The sequence below is a fragment of the Xenopus tropicalis genome, chromosome 1 (assembly GCF_000004195.4).
Source record: "Xenopus tropicalis strain Nigerian chromosome 1, UCB_Xtro_10.0, whole genome shotgun sequence".
NCBI classification, from domain to species: Eukaryota; Metazoa; Chordata; class Amphibia; order Anura; family Pipidae; genus Xenopus; species Xenopus tropicalis.
The window spans coordinates 27513825-27529882 of NC_030677.2; the positions used below are offsets into that span (position 1 = coordinate 27513825).

The following is a 16058-nucleotide window of genomic DNA, read 5'->3' on the forward strand; positions in this document are numbered from 1 at the left end:
TGCTGCATTCCTTCTGTGAGCAATAAAAAAAAAAAAAACAGCTAATTTATTATTCACTATTCCTCTGTAAATCTTACCAAACATCACCCATAGTTACCTCATGGGAATCTGTAATTCAGAACTTTCTGGATAATTGGTTTCCGGATAAGGGATTCGATTGCTAGATTAGTTGGTTTCCAGATAAGGGACTCCCATACCTGTACCAGATATAACTTCCTTCCATTTGGAAGTTTGTAGTGGCGCAAAAGCCAAGAACCCATGGGTTTCTAGTTATGCTAGTGCTTAAGGCAAACATGAGAGAGAAAGCCCCCCCCCCATCTCAAGACATGTAAATTATAGTGAATTATGATTATTGGATACTATACCTGTATCTTTTAATGAGGATCCATTGCATGTGGCATTTATTAAATGTATAAGATTATGACAAGAAAGAATGCTTGAATGTAAATTATGAATGGTGCAGTCCCGCTATATTAGTGTAGTGGTGCCCTTTCTACACCAAGATTCTGGGGCCACAACACCATAAAATCATTGGAGGGCTGACCCACCGTCATGACATTCAGTGTAGGACAATCACACTATATAGCAACCACACGTGTACCAATGCAAGTCTGGAACCAGTATATATTTTATGTAGAAAAAAAGTAAGAAACTAAGATGTATCACAAAATATCCACTGTGTAACAAATAAAACAAAAAAATACAATGTATCATGTGGATTATAAATTATATAAAGAGAATGCAATAAGAGGAGCAACAGCAGAAAGAAATTTATGATTTGGCAACATTAAAGCAGAGCAAAATCTAATACTGGAATATGTTCATTTGCTCCTACAGGGTTCTACGCCTTCGCTTATAGGCTGCAATATGTATGCACAAAACACATTATATATACATAACAAAACTATACAGGGATTTGTTTATGGGGATATATGTACAACTTGAATGAATTAGACAGAACAGAAATCTAAAGTGAATGGTTCTGTCTCACAATTTGTAACTTGCAACGGAGTTTTAAAAAGAAAAAAAAAAAAATCTATTTCACAGAAATATTTTATATATACATTTTATCCTTTTAAAGAAACTTGTTAATTTGTGAAAAAATATTCACTCTTAAACTTCGACATGAATGAAGTACCATAACTTTATCAAGGGGAACTCAGCCTGGACTCTCCAGCGACAAGTCTCAGTAGTTGCTGCTATGTGAGCAGAGACAACAGCCAATAAAGGAACAGTGACACCAAAATATGAAAGTGTTTTATAGTAATTACAGTATAATGTACTGTTGCCCTGCACGTATAAAACCGGTGTGTTTGCTTCAGGAACTACTATAGTTTATATATAAACAAAGCTGCTGTGTAGCCATGGGGGCAGACATTCAAAGGAGAAAAGGCACAGGTTACTTAGCAGATAACAGGTAAAACACCACTGTATTCTACAGAGTTTGTTATCTGCAGTGAAACCTGTGCCTATTCTCCTTTTCTCTGAAGCAAACACAAAATGCTTCCTAGTGCAGAGCAGCAGTACATTACAGTTTAATTACTTTGATACAATTTTATTTTTTGGCGTTACTGTTCCTCTAACTTAAAACAGCTGTATCTAGGGCAGGAACACAGCTCATATATAGGTTTTGTTGCCCATACATCAGCCCTGCTGCTATTGAACCTTAACTTCTTAGCTGCTCTTTAGGGCACCTGGAAGGCTGACCATACCTGCCATCCTAGTGACATATGGGCAAGCACATTTTATGGTTCCCGTTGCAACACATTACAATTCAAACTGTATAAATCTAGAATGAGTCAATGAGTTTGGAAATTTCCAAGTTCTTCTAGGCTGCTTGTACTTCTGCTCCTCTTCCAGTGTCTGGGAGGGAGTGGGGACGTCTCTCCTTCACCAAGAGTATGGGTAACAGGCAGGAGGCACGGCTATATTCATACATAATGCTTCCTGGCGGTTCTGCTGAGCCCTGCCCATAGGTTCTGTACAGGGGAGAAAGGTCCTAATCCCCAAATGAGACACTCAGGCCAAAGCAGATAGTTGGGAAGGATCCTGGAGAAACAGCCAATAGGTGGTTTATAAATGCACAAACTTACTATAAAAGTGTATCAGAAATTTCTACTTCGCTGTACATATCATGTTGAAGGCTCATAGAGAATGCATAATAATGGCCCTTTATAAATAATCACTCATGTCCAATATAATATAACAAGGGTGTTCCCTGATACGCTTAAATAATACTATATTACAAGACTATATACAGTGCAGCACCTACATTCTAAATACCAACCCCCCAAACTATTCAACTAAATACATTAACATTGATGCTTTTTGGGGTATCTTAGTGTACATGTGCTTTACATTCTAAGCACTCTATGAAGGTACATTTTGTACAGAGTATTAAATTAAAATAAAAAGATTGTAGGATTCATATAAATTAACTTTGCTAATGTTTCTTATCCAACCAAAAGCAAAATCACTGGCGCTTTGCCCTCTTCGGTGTGATTTCTTCTGATGTTTGTTGCCCGCGAGACTTCGCCAGAGGAGGACTTGGTTCTCGGCAACGTTTTGTGCCAGACAATTGTGTTTTCATCCTTTAATACAGAAAAACACCCAAAATGAAATATGTGCGACTGGAAATATGTGCGCCCACCATACTCCCTCTCCAATTCCGCCAAGCGGAGGCATAAGTACTGCACTTTAAATGCTCTTGTAAGAACTAGTATGGGATCTGTTACTCGGAAGCTCAAAATTACAGGAAGGCCATCTCCAATAGACTCCCTTATAATAAACAATTTACATTTTTTTTTTTTTAATTCCCTTTTCTCAGTAATAATACAACAGTACCTGTACTTGATCCCAACTAAGATATAATTACCCCTTATTGGGGGCAGAACAGCCCTATTGGGTTTATTTAATGGTTAAATGATTCCCTTTTCTCTGTAATAAAACAGTACCTTGTACTTGATCCCAACTAAGATATAATTACTCCTTATTGGGGGCAGAACAGCCCTATTGGGTTTATTTAATGGTTAAATGATTCCCTTTTCTCTGTAATAATAAAACAGTACCTGTACTTGATCCCAACTAAGATATAATGAATCCTTATTGGAGGCAAAACAATCTTATTGGGTTTAAATATTTTTTTTAGTGGGCTTAAGGTAAGTGATTCAAACCCCAGGAAAACCCCAGGTTCTAAACATTCTGGTTAATAGATCCCACCACTTTACTGCCCTTTATAGCTTCCACTGACATAACCATTTACCTGTAGGGATTAGGACCTGTAGCTTGGCAAAGAGATACTTTTCCAGTTGGCAGCTCAGAGGGACTTTGATGCCATGATAATGTGGGAAGCCAACTTGTTAGCAGAGATTTATATTGGGGTTCCCAAGAGGAAAGTTTTTAAGTTTAGGCAACAATTTCCTAGAAAGCTCTAACCACCTTTTAAGCATTAGAAAAAAAAAAATACCCGGGGAAATGGTAGGCCCTGGAATGATAGGCAGGGCTGAAAGAGCTGAAATTGTAATTTTTAAATCTGCATAGAAGAGTCAAAATTCTGAGAGTGCAATTGTGCTCTCTGTACTAGTGATGTGGCCCCTCTTTGGCCATTTCAGACACTGAAAAGTTAAGCGTGGGTGGGACAAGGGAAGTGGCATCAGAAAGGCTTTGTACAGTAGTGTGATTAAATGGGTCCTAGATGCGGACTTGTCAAAAAGCAGGAGTGAAGGATTATACCTGGAGAAGCTTGTATTTTTCTTTAATTTCTTGGAAAAAAAAGGGTTTCCCTATCAAGGGCTATGTGCAAACACAAAACAGCACTGGACCTAATTCAGGATTACAATTTGTTGTTTTATTTTTAAAACAAACCCGGGTTATAGAAAAATAAGGTGACTGCAATTCTTAACTACCACCTAGCATGTTTAGTGCAGATGCACCAAATCCAAGATTAGTTTGGGATTCAGAACTTGTAAATTTCCAAGTAAACTTTTTTAATATACAAATGAGTATTTGGCTTGATATTGGACCAGCATTCTATGGAACATTATTCCTATATGCCATCCAGTATATTCCTATATGCCATCCATTTCCCACTCACCTTATATTTGTGTTTTTGGGTGATTTGGATTCGAGTGAATTTTTATTTTTGCGCCTCTTACGTGATGAAGGCTCAGGGCTACTTAACTTTGAAGCAGCTCGGGTAGTGGGCTTGTGAGGCAGGTTCCTGAAAATATAAAAGCACATTTTGCGTTGTTGCCATTTTGTACATTTCTGAATTGTACCTGCTTTTCTTGAAATGATAGAATTGCGCCATGCTATCTTTCTGACCCAAGATTCCTTACTGTACCCCCAATAAACACAGTACGTAGTCCACCTCTTCAGCTTTGTGCAACATCAGCTGGCAGATCGTTACAACAGGTATGGGATGGGTTACCTAGAAAACCATTATCCAGAGAACTCCAAATTATGGGAAAACCATCTCCCATATAGCCCATTTTAAGCAAATAGTTCTAATTTCTAAAAATGATTTTCTTTTTCTCTGTAATAACACTGTAGCTTGTACTTGATAGTATCTAAGTTGCATGAATCCAAATCAGTGGCAAAACAATCCTATTGGGTTTATTTGATTTTTAAATGTTTTTTTAGCAGACTGAGGCCAACATTGATCCTGCACCTAGTGTTGCTCTAAGGCAGCTTAAGAAATGCGCCCCCTACCCCCAAGTTACTTTCTTGGGGCTGGAGTGGCTCAAGGGGGGAGGATTTTTTGCCGCCCCTGGTAACTTGCTAAGAATTACCTCTCTGCTTCCAGGCGAGAGGCTGCTCGTGTTGTGGCACCTTTATGATCATCTTCATTGTCAGTGTCTTCTGTATGTTCAGCATTCTCCTCCTCTTCAGAGACAGACTTCATCCGCTTTTTTTCTGGTTCTAGGTAGCGCAAAAAAAAAATAAAAATTAACTATTAAAACTACTTAAATACACAAGAAGGGGGGTTGTGGGAGCATACCAAGGCTAAGTAAAAATATATTAGTACAATAAAAGTGCAACCGACTCCAGTCAGTAAGCTACAAGAGAGGGGATTAATCAAGCCACTTCCATGTGGGTGTAGCACCCCCACACCTGTCCCCTTAAAAATGGGTGTTGGTCTGGGAAGTCTCTCTCCTTGTATTCATGTAAAAACTACTTAACCCGACTTTTGCAGAGCAACTGCATTATATTTGATGGCTAACGCTAATGCCCTACAGAGTCACCCCCAGTAGAGATTTATCGCAGGTGACTAATTTGCCAGATGAGCAAGTCTTGCCTTGACTTGGCCACAACTAAGGGTCCCTTGTCTGCAATCCTGATCAACAAAGGAATGAACACTGATTAGATATTTGGGAGGCTGAGGTTTAAACCTATACAAAAGTCAATAGGATGTCTCCTCACTGCTGCACAATAATGCCCCACACAAATCAATTTGTTTGTTACAAGAAAGTCAAGGGCTTTATTCCATAAGAGAGAGCACTATCCGTTTAAAACCCCATTTATTAAGGCTTTACCACTCTCTGAAGTGCTGAGGGAACGTTTTGGTTTCCTTCCTCTCCGGGGAACAGTCTGCCCACTTTTATCTTCCAACCTTACCTAAAGTACGAGCAAAGAATTGAGCAACATTAGCCGGTGAAGCCTTCTGAATTAGCATGATCATAAAGTTAACATGAAGAGTCACTTACATCAGAAGTTTTCTGACATTGCTCAGTCTTCTCCAAGGTACGCACATCTGTTAAAAGAGGCAAAATAGTTTTAGTTTAGATTTCTCTTTGCTATCTTTATTGGTTGACAGAGCAGATTGTAGATTAGCAGGCTGCTGGCTCAAAGTACTTTAGGATAATGGAGCATTGTAGCCACTGTGGTACTGTTATGGAAGGCCACCTGAAAACACATGACTGCTTCCCATAGCAAAATGGTAGCAGCGCTCCATGTTAGACTGGCCCACCAGGGCACAAGGGAAACACCCAGTAAGCCCAGGTGTTAAGCCTTGTATATTTCTTGGTCATTAACCCTCTCTCGATGAGAACAAAGGATCAATGATGAGAAGAAGAGTATGGCTGTGTATTATGAAGCTTCCCTTGCTCTGACACCTGTCTGCCATAAGTGCAGTGTTGCACTGGGATGCCAGGGGCCCACCAGGAAACCTTAGACCACAGGATCACTTTCCACAAAATCTTTTCTCTCTCCTGGTGGGCCCCTGGCATCCCAATGCAACACTGCACTTATGGCAGACAGAGGTGTCAAAGCAAGAAAAGCTTCATAATACACAACATCTTGTCAAAAAGCAATAACCAGCTCAATGCATTACTATGATCTATTTTTAGAAATACATTTCTAAGTAAACAAATCCATGTTCTTTTCAGCTAAAAGCATCACATGCTGCTCAGCCTAAATAAGAGGACAAAAACCCCCAAGGCCGCCCTACTGCTTGTCATTTAGGGGAGATGGGTCAAATCTGTGGCTCAAGTCAATGTACCGCAAAGGTTTAAATAAGCCTAATGTAAAAGCATGGTCATTGTTTCCCAGAGAATAGAAATACAGGTAGAGAAACCCATAACACAACAGACAATGGTATGCACATACCTTTCTTTGTAGAAGTGCTTTCTTCCTGTCGAAGGCGTGCCTAAAAGAAAATGCAAAAGAAAACTTTGTAATGCATTGTAACACTGACGGAAATCTTTAATTTAAGCAGTTCTATAATTGTTTCTCCTAAATCTATTTAGACAAATGAATCCACATTACATAAATGTGTAACAGTTTCAGAACTTTATCTCAGCACCATCACATCTTCATAAATACTAACTCAATCATTGATTATGATCTTAAACATATAATACTGCAGATTGCTCTTTCCAACAGCATTAGTTTATGACTGATAGACAGGCCCTGACTGGTCATCGGTAAATTCTGCCAAATGCCAGAGGGGCACCTGTAAAATGCCATAGACAGTCACTATCTATTGGGCTGGTGTGTACTTGAAATGCCAGGGCCTATTTTGAATGCTGCTGACAGATACACATTTAATACATCAAATGTGATTCGTTTTGAGGGCTGTAAGCTTTCACATTTGCAGTATCCCTATAGAACATATAATATACTCCCAAACTCCTATGCATACCTTCCTGGTACTCAGCAGATTTTTTGTATCCTAATGGGAGTCAGAGGCCTACATGTTAGGCTAATGACAATACCTGGAAGGGTAACAATAGGGATCTTTGGGCTAGATCTTGTATGGCATTTTAGATTTCTACATTGCATTGCTGCAGTAGCTAAGCTTATACATAGAACAATACCACTGAAAAAACAAATGCTGTATTTGATTAACCTACATTTGACGTTTTTCCTTCTTCGGAACTCTCCTTTACTGACAACTCTGAAAAACAATAATAAACAGCTATAATCATCTTTCATAAAAGTATTGCTAGGACTAAATTACTAAATACACAGTATTCAAAAAAAACAAACAAACAACTTATAACAACCTGTATCAGGAACCAGAGGCCGTTTCTTTGGAGGCCGTCCTCTTTTTCTCTTTTCTGGTGGCTTGGGTTCCTAAAACAACAAGGAATGTAGCTGCTGTTAGTGCCACACTGTTACACATCATTAATAAAAGAGCTGCAGCAATGATATTTACAGACAGTAGAGACTACGGTCACCAAAACGCAATGGGTTTAATTAAGCACTGTTACTTTACTTCAGAGGACCTTTGGCACGTAAGCTTTTTATCAGCGCCTGTAGTTTAAATTTATGTTTCTATTCCTTTGGACAGTTTGGGGGGGTAAGGTCGTGATCAGAAATTTAAATGGCAGGAGCTGATAAAAAGCTTACGTGCTGAAGGTCCTCTGATGTGAAGACAATTTCCGGGTCAGTGCACAAAGAAATTCAAGCACCCGTTGCCTTTTCGCCGTGCTGCTATGGAGCAGTTTATGACTAAAATTCTAAATAAAGCATTTAAAAAAACGACAAGGGGGAAAAGGGTAGGCCTATTATTAGAGATGTTTTATAGTGAATAAGGTTATCAAATATTTATGTGTTACTGTTCCTTTAAAAGGGGTTGTTTACCCATGAGTTAACTTTTTGGATGATGAAGGATCACCAACCTTTTTTACTTGTGAGTCACACGCAGATGTAAAAAGTGTTGGTGAGCCACACAAGCATGAAAAAAGTCCTTTGGGGGGTGCCAAATAAGGGCTGCCGGGGTCAGAGACCCCCATTTGAAAGCGGCATAGAGTTAGAACAAGAAGGTGGCAAATAATTCAAAAACTTTACAAAAAATAATGAAGATCAATTGAAAAAACTAAAACTAAAACATAAAAGGTGAACCACCTCTTTAAGTCCTGTAATATCCTTCTTGAATTAGACACAAATATACCAGGCACAGACACACAATATGCAGCCAGAAAGTTACTTCATCCCACATTTGCAGGTGAAGACAGTGATATATTCAAACTAAGCTAACTTTTAGAATTCTTCCAGAGCTTAAGTATTTGCATTTGCTTTACCAGAAGGAAGCGTTAAACAGACTGGACAACAATAACGATAAGGAAACATTAACTGGGGCAACATACCTCTGGGATTTCCTCTGTAGGTTTATCCTTAGCAAGGCTTTCTTCTAAAGAAGAGAATGGAAAGAACAAATAAGTTCTAAAACTGCAAACATATGAATACCTGTTTCACATATGCTGAATGATAAGCAGGGAGATGAAAGATAAGTAGTTAGAGCTTACTGTACCATAGCTATATCCGGCTTCTACTTAATGCTATTTAGGCTAATGGGTGTTTTCTCTACCAGCAGAGAAGATGCCAGTGCTGCCCTGCATATAAAGGTAACAGGCATAAATGGGATCTAACTTCCCCTAAACACCTGGCAGATTTTGGAATGAAAGCACCCCAAAAGCAGGAAGAAACAAGAAATAGTTGGAGTTATCCCCCCCATCCCTTATATATGATGACAGTCAAATGTTTTCCCACTGGTACAGATAGTATTTAACATTCTTGTGCAATTGAACTGATAGACAAGGTAGAATTCACAGCAAATCCCAATGAAAAAAATATGTTATACATATACACGTCAGCAGTGTCATGCCTGCCCTAACATCTGTGATATGAAGCCTATTAAGTGTCTGGCAGTCGTTTGAGGCCTATGGGCCCATTAGGCATTTTATTCAGGAAAAAACATGACCTTGCAAAAATGGATAGAGGCAGACACTGGAGACTGGACTCCTTATAAATGCTCAATTGGGCATTCTGAATAGCAGAGACCCCATGCATGAACTTAACCGCTTTACCAAAGAAGAGACACATACATATTATTCACACACTTCAATAGCTATATCTAGCTGCCAATACATATGGATAACTACATGTATAGTTGTTACATTTACAACATTTTGGGTCTGCACCTTACATGTCAATATACCTTTCAGTTTTTCAAGACTCTTACGGCCTCGGGGCTTTTTCACCTTTGGAGAAGATTCTTCTGAACACGGCACCTACACAAAGCATTAAGTTTATACATATTGGTAACAATTGCAAAAGAGGTCACTGAGACTTAGCCAGCAATAACAGAGACTAATGGGGTTATGTAATAAAAGGCAGTAAGTTTGCCCAGGAGCAGTAACCCATAGCCACCAATCAGCAGGAAGCATTTACTGGTCACCTGTTTTAAAACAAACATCTTATTGGCAAGCTATGGGTTACTGCTCCTGGGCAAACTTAGTGCCTTTTATTACATATGGGGGGGTAAGACTTTGGGCATATCTTTAATCAATTTTGAGATCACTTAAAGCGACGCACCCATTGATGGGCTCTGCAGCATCAGAAACAATAAACTCATACACAGAATGTCACTGGGTTGAACAAACACCCTTCCTTCCTTCCTGTGGCTTTGCACCATGGCCAAGATGATAAAATATAAGCTCAGGATCTATTTTGTGTGTGCTCAGCATTGGTCTCAGTCTCCCATGGATACAGATCGAATCGGAAAAATGCAATCAGTTAAAGGAAAACAGACATTGATATAAACATTCATCCAAACTGTAGTGGATGTTCAATATTGTTTTTTTTGGATGTGGAAATCATACATAGAAAAGGTTAACTAAGGAAATAAAAAAAAAAAAAGTTTATTCAACTTACCTCTGGTGCCTCTGGACCGGAGGTTTCACAAGTTGCTTTTTCCTCTCTTGGCACATCTTCATCTAGAAAGATCATATACAAAATAAGTACATTACTTGGCAACTGGCTTACATCAGTGGCACTGATGAATAGGGCATTACGGTTTTAAAAGCATCACTTATCACTAGACCAATACAGCTTTACATTTGCTTAAAAAAAAAAGTTCTATTAAACCTAATACACAGATTAAATAACCATATCTGTCAAAAATCAGCCATTGCTTTTTAATATGGCCATGCACAGAGCAATATGGACAGGCAGTTTGGCTAAAACCACCAGATTATCAGCCTTCACACAGTGTTTGGAGGCAGTTTAGACAGAATGCTGTGCAATTCCAACACTGTTAATATCTCCTAATAAAGAAGGAATAGCTGGTAACCTATTACTAGGTATGTTCACATCTCAGGGCCTGCTGGGTCACATGAGGAGAAAAGTTTTTTCCCCTTAAATTGAATCTTGTCTATAAATTTCACGTGATAAACCATGAAATAACTTTCTCACTCCCGGCGCAAGTTGCCCAGCGCTGGCAGGGGCAGTTTTTATTTATTTATTTTTTTAAATATTTTTTTCCCCTATCTAGAGTGTGGGCTCTATTAGCCAGCACCTCTAGATGGGGAAACGATATAGGGGTGATAGGTGCCCTTTAAATGGTAAAGGCATACAAAGTAAGAGACATTCTGCAAACCAGTACTTAATCTAATCAAAGCCTTACAACTCAACATACATGCAGTTTGTGAAATGCAGGAATTGCTGCTAGGTATTCCAGTGCACTGAAAGTCAATGAAAAGTCATTTAACGCACAACCTTTGAACAATCTAAAATACCTTTAATTGTTTCCAGTACATTTTGTTCTGAGGATTGCTGTTCTTCTGAAGTGTTTGAGTCTGTCGTCTCAACAAAGCTTTGGCCCTGAACAGAAAAAAAAAATAAAATATATTTTACAAGTAAGACTATTATAACTTGTCAGAAAAAAAAAAAAATTAACACTTTGCACAATATTTTCTTTACATATATACATATAAAAATTAACCCAATAGGAATGTTTGCCTCCAATAAGCATTGATCATATTTAAGCTGGGATCAAGTACAGATGTATTACACAGAAAAAAGTCAAATATTATAAAAATTTGAATTATTTGATTAAATTGTGTCTATATAAGATGGCCTTCCCATATTTAGGAGCTTTCTTGATAATGGATCCTATACCTGTACTAATATTCATTATGTGAGAGAACTCCGTGGTGTTTTATTTTAATAAAATCAGCAATGTGTAAAAATCTATAAAACGTGATCTTATAGGAAACCTATGGAATACGCCATAGATTTTAACTATATAAGCTCAAACCCTTACTTTGTTTAATGTTCACAAAGAAATACATATATAATACAATTTAAAAATGCATGCACAATTACCTTGCCAAGATCAGAAGACTCGTGTGCTTGTCTTAATACTGCTTCACTTTCAGAACTCCCTAAAAAACAGCAATGTCTGAATTGGATCCAAAATATTTTGATCATTCTATTACCTCTGTTGTGTATCTCCACTAGAAATGCGGCAGTCATTATCCAAACTGCTAGTGCCTATTTTATTGTGCCTACAAATAACAGTGCAAATGTTACAGCACAATACCCAGCATCCCCTGGCAGCCAGAAACTGAAGAGCTCACTGGAAACTCATGGTGCAGTGATTGGTTTGACATGCCTGATATAATCACTAATTCTATATACTTGTGCAAAGGCATAATGCAGCAGGCTTTGAGCAAACACACACATTTATTTCCTATGGGGCATCAATCAGCACAGCTTACTAGCAACACTGAACACTAAAAAATCTGAATCCTTAATCCCTGATGCCTATGGTGTTGGAGCAAAAATCATTTGTCACATTTTCAATGAGCTGTAATGTGTTATGTATCAGTAAATTTTCCTTTCATTAATAAACTGGACCCTTTTTTCCCCCCAAAGCCAAAAGTACGTTTACTGAATGTGCGAGGTACCTGTTTCAGGTGGTTGCATTAGGGAAATCTCACTTGCTTCACTTTTTTCTTCCTGTATAAATTAGCAAAAAAAACCAAACACTAAAGTTAAAGCCCAAATAAAAATAAAAAAAACACATCCTAGCCCTTTATTATTTAGCAATTAGAACCCCCCGAACCCTCAATGTCAAACAGACTGCCTAGCATTAACTAATTTCCAGGAGTCCTCCAATACCAGGAAAAACCCATGGGCCTCAGCCAAGACTTTAAATAGCTTTTTTCTTTGATTATTTTTGTTGTATGTTCCCACTGGCGATTTACACTTTTGGTGTGAAGAAAACTAAGGCCGTTTTGTCACTGCCGGTAGTGCAGACTTATAGGAGACAAATCGACCCATGTGCCATTGCCCTTAGATGATACAGCAGACATGCCTTAGAAGCTGTATAGGTTACATTCTAACCAGTGTACCAGGTCAGCTGGAATATTGTCTGCATTCGCAAAAGCAGATGTGTAGGTGGGGTGGTGTTGTGGCATGAAAGATATATTTTAATCTCTCCTTACCTCTTGATTGTTTGTCGGATTTACATCATTTTCGCTTTCAGCTGTAACAGAATCCTCATCTAACAAAAAACAAATCAGATTAAAAACCACATGCAGAGTGAGAGTCTGCTATCTAGGTTTTAAATGAAAAATACCTTTGATTCTCCCAACCATCCAGGTCATTTCATCCATGGACAACACACAGTTATATACACACATACATACAAAGAGGCATTTTCAAAGTATTAAGTTGTGAAATATAGGGCATGAGTGCAATGAAACAGACTACAGTTTATGCAGTCAAAAAAAGAAATCCTTTCATACATGCACATGTATAAGTGAACATGAATATTCATACATATCTTTGTACACAAACATTTACCTACAAACAAAAATGATTAAGCTTGAAGGAAATTAATTGAAATCAGACCAGCTGCAGTGTCTGGCTTTTACAGGGAAATCCTACCCAAACACAACTTAAGCTTTTTGAAAAGTAAACATAATTTTAAGCAACAGCAGTCGCCTGTCCTGAGCCTGCCTCCTGCTAATCCCACAATTCCCTGCACACGTGATGTCAATAAGAAACATCACAGTTCATCATTGCATTGTAACATCAAAGTTTTAGTCCCTCCTTCAATTTCAAGTGATGCAGAAAGAACCGTTTTGCAGCTTTTAAAAATGGTATTTATTTATTCATATAGTTTACAATGATAGGTATATTAGGGGTTTCTGTGTTGTGTGGGGCTCTTTAACTAATATTGGTCCAGAAGCCAGAGTTCCCCTTGAAGTAAAATGTTTTTCACTTCATCAATTAATCTAATCTTAATCTAAGAGCAGAGTAAAGTGACTCCACTTTTCTTTCAAGGGCTAAGGATTTCTAAGGAAGGGGGAGCGTGACTGCAAATTTGAATGCAGCCTAAACTGGCAGCCTGCTGATGAAAGACCGTATTATTTCAATGCACTTCTGAACCATGGGAAACCACTTGTTATTGTGTTATTACTAGGGACAAAATGTCAAATAATTGACAAGTAAGAACATATTCCTAGTTTAAGGTTCACTAACACAGTTCATTTGTGTGCCAGAAGAAATAGAAGAAATTAAAATCATTTGCGAACAATGAAGTCCCTAAGATACAGACAACCAAGTCAGCGCACTTTTACACTTTGGAACACTACTACAAATACTAGAGGGTAAGCTGGCACTGCAGGACACATGTATCATACTAATATAAAATATTGCATGGTTATTTTACCAGGTGTAAAATGAAGCTGATCCATAGTAGATGATGCTGCTGCTGCTGCAATTTAGGATGCAAAAGTAGTCACCAAGGGCTTCTTTGAACGTAAAACAAACCAAGGTCCATGGCCCCGTTTTTATAATAGAAATAGTATTGCCTATGACTTACTTTACTTTGTCTACATTCATTCCTGTTAATAAAGTTACTTGCCTTGATTTTTGCTCTCCAGGACTGCACTACCACTTGTTGTTTCCAAACATTCCTCCTTTTCCTCAGTTGTAATTTTCTCTTGTTCGTCCTAAACCATAAAACAATGCTTGTTAAGCAATATAGGTCAACTGTCACATACAGGTGTCCCAAAAGTAATCTTAATGCAGGGATCCCCAACCTTTCTTCACTTGTTGAGCCACACAAGCATGTTCTTTGGAGATGCCAAATAAGACTGTGATTGGCTATTTGGTAGCCCCATATGGGGACTGCTGGCCTGCAGGAGGCTCTGCTTGGAGTAAAACTGTCTCTGTGCTTCCAAAACTTGCCTCCAAGCCAGAGATTTAATAAATTAACACCTACATTGATCCCACTGGAATAAGAGATCTATCCATAATTTGGATCACCATATCTTATATCTACTAAAAAAAAATAAGTTTAAAATTAAACCAAATAGGATTGTTTTGCCTGCAATAACATTAGTTATATTCTGATTGAGGTCAAGTACAAGGTTCTGTTTTATTATTATTACAGAAAAAACAAATTCTTAAAAATTGGAATTATTTTATTAAAGTGGAGAAGATGGTCTTGCTGTAATTTGGAGCTTTCTGGATAAAAATTTTCCAGATAACAGATCCCATACCGGTATACTGCCACTCTTAGGTGTGTCTGAGGGGACTGATAAGTAAATATAATGCACCACCACTGTATGCCGCCGTGTTTGGGGTTGGGTCAAGCATAACATGAAAACAGTAGATTATAAACATTTACCTGTAACGCATCATTCCCAGAAACATCAGCCACCAGTTCATCTGTTTAAATGCAATAAATGAACAGTTAGAGGCAAAATATGGGCTACAAATTAATTCAGAACAGGTCATTGTTAGACTTAAACAACCTGCCAAAAAGCAGAGTTAGTAAAATTTTGCCAGTTTGGGCAATGGCCCATAGGGAGATTATTTGTTTGCGGTAAATCTCTGCTACCGCGGGCAATTAATCTCCCCGGAATGCCTTACCACTGGCAATAAGCGCATACAAGCCACTTTATTTGGCAAAATGGCGTGAAGTTGCAGGCTGGAGAAAATTTTGCATGACTTCAGAAAAACTACTTGTTTCGGGGAGATTAGTCATCTGTGGTAGCAGAAATTTAACTACAAGGGACTAATCTTCCAGTGGGGTATCAGCCTCATATAGCTGGCCATATACCACAGATCACTTCACTGAGGGGCAGCTATTTAAACTTACCTTTACAGATATACCAGATCATTAGCTAAAATGGATTCAAGGAGAAGGAACGGTAAAAACTAAGTAAGCTTTATCAAAAGGTCTGATATACAACCATAAGCACTCACAGAAACGCAGCACTCTATCAAAAGAAACACAGGATTTCTTGTCTCCTTTGTGTAAACATGTTCTTCAGTATCTAACACGCTCGCAGAAAAATCCTTCATTCTTGCTGGAGTCTGCGCAGCTCTCTCCTCTCTCTCTTTTCCTGCTCCCTCCTCCCATAAGAATTCATAAGTATTCACTCACCCTCCCATCAGAATGTGTGATCTGAGCTATCAGCCCCTAGAGCTGCAGCACGAAAGCTACTAAGACCAAGCTAAAATGGCAGGTACTGGGACCAAGCTTAAAAGGCATTTTGCCATTTGATGGACAATAGATCAGCCACATAAATGCAAGTTAGAACGCTATATTTATTCTGCAGAAAGCTTTACCATACCTGAGTAAACAGCCCTAGAAGCTCCCTCTGTTTAAGACAGCAGCTGCCATTTTAGCTTAATCTCAGTAGCTTCTGTACTGCAGATATCGCTGCTTGTAGCTCAGATTACACATTCCGATTGGGGGGGGGGGGGAAGAGCAGGAGAGGACTGTGCAGACTCCTGCCGGAATTAAGGAC

General features: G+C 38.5%; 1 protein-coding gene across 3 annotated transcripts in view; it reads right to left on the bottom strand.

The window, feature by feature from the left end:
• Positions 1-610: 610 nt before the first annotated feature.
• bod1l1 (biorientation of chromosomes in cell division 1-like 1) overlaps positions 611-16058 on the bottom strand; it is a 35174-nt gene continuing 19726 nt past the window's right edge. For all 3 annotated transcript variants that reach the window (XM_012955728.3, XM_012955727.3, XM_012955726.3), the window contains 17 exons: positions 14930-14970; positions 14162-14249; positions 12735-12793; positions 12195-12246; positions 11611-11669; positions 11022-11106; positions 10159-10220; positions 9443-9515; positions 8592-8635; positions 7506-7575; positions 7353-7396; positions 6607-6646; positions 5706-5752; positions 5535-5616; positions 4791-4920; positions 4094-4219; positions 611-2591 (listed from right to left, as the gene is read on the bottom strand). In XM_012955728.3, coding sequence (XP_012811182.2) covers positions 2474-2591; positions 4094-4219; positions 4791-4920; positions 5535-5616; positions 5706-5752; positions 6607-6646; positions 7353-7396; positions 7506-7575; positions 8592-8635; positions 9443-9515; positions 10159-10220; positions 11022-11106; positions 11611-11669; positions 12195-12246; positions 12735-12793; positions 14162-14249; positions 14930-14970 — 1220 coding nt within the window. In that variant the 3' untranslated portion in view covers positions 611-2473. The remainder of the gene's footprint in view (positions 2592-4093; positions 4220-4790; positions 4921-5534; positions 5617-5705; positions 5753-6606; positions 6647-7352; positions 7397-7505; positions 7576-8591; positions 8636-9442; positions 9516-10158; positions 10221-11021; positions 11107-11610; positions 11670-12194; positions 12247-12734; positions 12794-14161; positions 14250-14929; positions 14971-16058) is intronic.